Source organism: Petromyzon marinus, chromosome 74, assembly GCF_048934315.1.
Source record: "Petromyzon marinus isolate PM22_M1 ecotype Great Lakes invasive population chromosome 74, UKy_Petmar_22M1.pri1.0, whole genome shotgun sequence".
Lineage (NCBI taxonomy): Eukaryota > Metazoa > Chordata > Hyperoartia > Petromyzontiformes > Petromyzontidae > Petromyzon > Petromyzon marinus.
Window position 1 is genome coordinate 10,451,121 of NC_133740.1, and position 6,281 is coordinate 10,457,401.

The 6,281-nt window shown below is 53.2% G+C and overlaps 1 protein-coding gene across 1 annotated transcript in view; it reads right to left on the reverse strand.

Moving 5' to 3' along the window:
* Positions 1-1,189, reverse strand: part of LOC116958224 (serine/threonine-protein kinase N2-like) — a 95,420-nt gene extending 94,231 nt beyond the window's left edge. Inside the window, exon 1 of the mRNA XM_076056192.1 lies at positions 1-1,189. This exon is cut by the window's left edge and continues 200 nt beyond it. Within this exon, the coding sequence (XP_075912307.1) occupies positions 1-94 (94 nt within the window). The 5' untranslated portion in view covers positions 95-1,189.
* Positions 1,190-6,281: the final 5,092 nt, after the last annotated feature.

Sequence of the window (6,281 nt, forward strand, 5' to 3'; positions counted from 1 at the left end):
CTTTGGTGTCGTGCGCGGTGCTTTTAGCGCCACGGCGCGTGGATTTGCGACGCTTATTTTTCATTTGTGTTGCTGGTGACTTTGTGTACCTCATATCGAAATCTTCCCCCAGTGCTTTTGCTGCTGGCGGCAATAAAAGTTGTTTAAAAGTCAAAGTCTGTATCTCTCTCTCTGTCTCTCTAGCACGGTTGGCTACGTACGGTGCGAACGTCAACAAACATCATGCATCTCTCTCGCTCGTGCTCTCTCTCTCTCTCTCCCTCTCTCTCTCTCTCTCAACACTGCAATAACCAGGCTTTAAAGATTACGTCCGGGAGTGAAATTATACGGCTGGCCGACAACCCATAACACAGGCTTAACGGATCCATCGCCCCTCGATCGCGGCGGGCGGGCGGGCGGACGTGCAAACACCGCCGATTAACAAAGACGGCAAACACCTACACACAACTGTGCCATCATCACGATGATCCATCGCCTTCGTCACGATAATCATTGCGTGATGAGCATCGTCATCATCATGCAGTCCCCTTCCCGAGTGGCCATGATCTGCCTCACGTGGGGAGTCGGCATTCCTTGGGCATCCTATCCTGCGAGTTCGCTTGTGACATAGGAAGAACGGGCGTTTGAACGACACACAGCGGAGATCACACACACGCACACACACACAGAGGGTGTAACAAGCGTACGCTGTCTGTGTAACACATCAAGTGTGTGCGGTCTACATTTCACACAGTGTCACCACCATGACCATCATCATCATCATCACAGCAGAGATCACACTTACAATATAACACGCGTATGCTGTGTGTGTAACACATCAAGCGCGTGCGGTTTAAGTTTCAGTGTCGCCACCGTGATCATCGTCACAGCAGAGATCTCATCATGCACAGTGGGCTGAGGGTAACCTAAAAAAAAAATACTATTATTTATTTTAGCAGGTGAGGCCTACTGAGCAATATAACGCTTTTTCAGAAGTGACCTGGCCATAAATGATAGCTCAACGAAGTGGCTTGTGATGCGGAAATTTATAGCAGCCAAATAATCTAGACGCATGATGTTGATTCTAAATGTGGAGGAGAAAAACCAGAGCACCCGGAGAAAAATTCATGCCAACACAGGGAGAGAGAAACGGAAACTCCAAATATACGGCGGGCGGCAGGGTCGGCATCAAACCAACGACCTCCTGCGTACCACGTGAGGTAATTAACATCTCCCAGCCACCGTGACGATGATGAGAGAGAGACACGCAAACTCCAAATATACAGCAGGCATTAGGGTCGGCATTAAACCAACGACCTCCTGCGTACCAGGCAAGGTAGTTAACATTTTCTAGGCACCGTGATGATGATGATGATGAGAGAGAGACACGCAAACTCCAAATATACAGCAGCAGGCGTCAGGGTCGGCATCAAACCAACGACCTCCTGCGTACCAGGCGAGGGAGTTAACATCTCCCAGCCACCGTGACGATGGGGAGAGAATTCCAGTGGAGGAGTAAGGGAAGAAGCAGAAAGAGATTTCTCGTGACATACGTTGTTGTGAGTTATGGGCGAGTGAGTGATGGGCGAGTGAGTGATGGGCGAGTGAGTGATGGGCGAGTGAGTGATGGGCGAGTGAGTGATGGGCGAGTGAGTGATGGGCGAGTGAGTGATGGGCGAGTGAGTGATGGGCGAGTGAGTGATGGGCGAGTGAGTTATGGGCGAGTGAGTTATGGGCGAGTGAGTGATGGGCGAGTGAGCGATGGGCGAGTGAGTGATGGGCGAGTGAGTGATGGGCGAGTGTGTTGTTGCGACAGGCTAGAGAAGAGATGGAGCTGATGCGGCACACAAATATGTGAAGCCGTGTGGACTTGCCGATGACCGAAAACACTTCACGACCGGTCTCGTGGAACCAATTACCGTCTGCCGAGAAGCAGCGCTTCTACTGCGGCCATAATAAATCATCACCGTGACTTCTATTTCATACGGCCGCCTTTCACATCGAAGCACCTCAAAGCGCTGCAAAGGATAACAGTACGCTCACAAGTCGCGATAGAATCTCGGCGAAGTGGCGGGCAAGAGGGCGCCGCGCAAGCCACGCGGGGGACTCTGAAGGCGCGATTCAAATAAAAACCAAGCGGACGCGCTAGAAGAGTGACAAGGACGGCAGCAAACGGCCGGCAAGCAAAGCGAGCCGGCGAGCTTGCATGCGGTGTCCGCTCGCTCTGCCTTCTCGATGAACCGCTATGATACGTCCACTGCTGGATGGAAGGCGTTCCCCGCCACGTTCACTCGCTGGGGCGGGCCTTGAAAATCGAATGGCGGTTGTTGTTGTTGTAGTTGTAGTGAAAGGCCTGCAGTGCGGTGGTGGAACACGATGGCGGTTTTGTGGATGGGACAGCCTGAGAAGACCGACTTCCTCAACATGGCTGGGTGGAGAGGAATCGATGTGCGCGGCCCCGGGGGTAGTGCACGGAGCCCAATGTGTAGTGTCCAGTGATGTATAGTGCAGTGTATATTGTACCGCATAGTGTAGCGTGTAGTCTAAAGTGTAGTGTGTGTGTAGGTGTGTGTGTGTGTGTGGGGAGCGGTAGTGTAGCGGTTAGCGCTACGCTGCGCTATGAACCTGGCGACCCGGGTTCGATTCCCGCTCACGGCCAACACCAGTGACGATTATCTGAACCGGTCCCGGGCCTCCCCTAGGTCGACTCAGCCTCAAATGAGTACCTGGTGCGGTGTGTAAACATTGCCACTGGGGAGACGAAGGCTGTCGGGCGTGGTGCTGGCCACCCACCCCCTCGTGTACCGTTCCGGCCTTCATAGGTGCTGCTCGCTAACAGCACTTGCCCCTGCAGTCTGTTAAGGCTATATGGGGGATCTTTGTCTTTTGTCTTTGTTACAGGCTCTACGAGAGATCTTCGTCTTTGGTTTGTGTAGTGGGGAGCGGTCGTGTCGTAGCTGTGAGCGTGGTGCTGCGCTCCGAACCCGGCTCACGGCCACCAACACCGGTGGCGATTGTCTGAACCGGTCCTGAGAGCCTCCTCCCCTAGGTCGACTCAGCCTCAAATGGGTACATCCTGGTGCGGTGTGTAAACATCACCACCGGGGAGACAAAGGCGGCCGGGCGTGGTGCTGGCCACCCACCCCCATCGTGTGCCGTGCCGGCCTTCATTAGGCGCTCGCTAACAGCACTTGCCCCTACAGTCTGTTCAGGCTACATGGGGGATACTCTTTGGTTCTATTCGGTAAAGTCACGTAGGTAAATAATAAAACAACAATAATCACGGCGTTTCGGCCACAACACAAGCGGCCTTCACTCCAGCGCTGTCCTCCAGACAGTCTCGTCCCTTCACCTGATGAAGGCCGCTTGTGTTGTGGCCGAAACGTCGTGATTATTGTTGTTTTATTATTTACCTACGTGACTTTACCGAATAGAACCAAAGAGTATGGATCCTTGCAGTCACGAAAGCTTTAAATCTAGAATACACGGGGGATCTTTGTCTACTTTCGCAACGTACGTAGCCAACGCATCGGAGGTGCGGTTATCTGAACCAGGCCCAGGGCTCTCATACCCTACTTCATTACACTCCGCCCCGCTCCCCTAACGACTGATAAAGGCCTTCATCCAGCAGTGGATTGAGCAAGGAGGTGGACGGGAGACGTGAAGTGGAGGCGGGGGCTGGCCACAAACCGGGCCGTGGTTGTTTTGGCCAAGACGGAAATAACTCAAAACCCAAGTCATGCGTTACCCTTCAGCCCTGTGTACATAACAACAAAGCCATAGAGATCCCACCGCCGGTTTAACCTTCAACAGACTGTTGGGGCAAGTGCTGTTTAGCGAGCAGCACGTTACGAAGGCCGGCACGGCGCACGATGGGGGTGGGTGGCCCAGCACCACGCCCGGCCGCCTTTGTCTCCCCGGTGGTGATGTTTACACACCGCACCAGGATGTACCCATTTTGAGGCTGAGTGGACCTAGGGGAGGAGGCTCTCAGGACCGGTTCAGACAATCGCCACCGGTGTTGGCGGCCGTGGGCGGGAATCGAACTCGGGTCGTAGGCGGGTTTCGGAGCGCAGCGGCGTGCTAACCGCTCCACCACCGCTCCCCGCTCGGTGTAGATGACAGCGCACACCTAAGGGCACCCCCGCATGAACACACACTTCAGGATCTGGAGTCGTTGAACTACGACCGGGTTAACCGCGAGCCGTTTCCACCAACCCCACCCCACCCCCGTAATCGGTTACAGGTTTTAGAAAAAGGTCGCGAACCGGTAAGCGACGGCTAGCGGCGGCGCGAGCGATGGACACGAAACCGAAGGGGCAGCCGCGCGCCCAACGTACAAACCGCACGGCGGTCTGAAGTCACCGCACGGTACACCCCCACCACCACCACCACCACCCCGCCACCACCACCACCGCACCACCACCCACTCCACCACCACCACACCACCACCCACCCCACCACCACCACCACCACCCACCCCGCCACCACCACCACCACCACACCACCACCACCACCACCCACCCCGCCACCACCACCACCACCCACCCCGCCACCACCACCACCACCCACCCCGCCACCACCCACTCCGCCACCACCACCACCACCCACTCCGCCACCACCACCACCACCCACCCCACCCACCTCACCACCACCACTACCCCCCCCCCTGCCCCCCCCTTTCTTGATTAAAAAAGATCAAATCATATTTAAAAACAACTTTTTTTAAAACACGCTTTTAAGAAATGTACTAGTAATGGCAGAACTCCACGACTCCAGGAAGTGGCCCCGAAGCTTTCCACAACGTAAGTCGGGACGGTGGCCAATTACAGCCAACGTCAGCTGACCGTGGACAATTAGACCAAAGTCGAAACATAACATACAAAACAGATTGTTTAAAAATATAGATTTTTTTTGTTACGATAGAATATAGTATTGTCATCAGTATGACATGAGCATGCCAGGTTTGCAGTCGATACCACATTGGGAAGTGTGTTAAAATTGAGGATACAACAACAACGACAACAACAACAGACAGTCACAAGCTAATCACTCAGCCATTTCAATGCTAAATTATATGCTAATTCCTTTGTCAAGGCGCTTTGTTTCCTCTCACACAGCTTAAAGGTCGTGATCTGAACGTGGCTTTTTCACTCCAGCGCTGTCCTACCAGACAGTCTCGTCCCTTCACCTGATGAAGGCCGCTTGTGTTGTGGCCGAAACGTCGTGAGAATATTATTGTGTTATTTTATTTTATCAATGTATTATTTTATTCTCATTCTACGTGACTTTACCGAAAGAACCAAAGAAGAACAACAGACAGAGCGAGTTAAAAGAAAGCGTGTATAAAAAAAGGTTCAGCACACGCAACTGCTTGGCTCGGCTCGCTCACGCAGCCACTGCCGAAATTAAGAGCCTCCACACCACGGCCAACACACGGAGGGTGCTCAAGAAGCAGCGGCCCCCAACCTTTGTGGCACCAGGGATTGTGGAAGACAACTTTTTTCACGGACCGGGGTGGGCGGGGATCGGGGTGGTTCATCGTTGGTTCTCTCCCCCTTTTCAAAGAAGCTCTCCAACGACGTTTGTTTTGTTAACTCGTTGTGGCTACGAGGGGGTTAGAGCTTGTGGGCTTACTCATGTAGGCTACTAGGGGGTTAGAGCTTGTGGGCTTACTCATTGTGGCTACTAGGGGTTAGAGCTTGTGGGCATACTCATGTAGGCTACTAGAGTCTTAGAGCTTGTGGGCTTACTCATGTAGGCTACTAGGGGGTTAGAGCTTGTGGGCTTACTCATGTAGGCTACTAGAGGTTAGAGCTTGTGGGCTTACTCATGTAGGCTACTAGGGGTTAGAGCTTGTGGGCTTACTCATGTAGGCTACTAGGGGGTTAGAGCTTGTGGGCTTACTCATGTAGGCTACTAGGGGTTAGAGCTTGTGGGCTTACTCATGTAGGCTACTAGGGGTTAGAGCTTGTGGGCTTACTCATTGTGGCTACTAGGGGTTAGAGCTTGTGGGCTTACTCATGTAGGCTACTAGGGGTTAGAGCTTGTGGGCATACTCATGTAGGCTACTAGGGTCTTAGAGCTTGTGGGCTTACTCATTGTGGCTACTAGGGGTTAGAGCTTGTGGGCTTACTCATTGTGGCTACGAGGGGTTAGAGCTTGTGGGCTTACTCATTGTGGCTACTAGGGGTTAGAGCTTGTTGGCTTACTCATGTAGGCTACTAGGGGTTAGAGCTTGTGGGCTTACTCATGTAGGCTACTAGGGCTAAGAGCTTGTGGGCTTACTCATGTAGGCTACT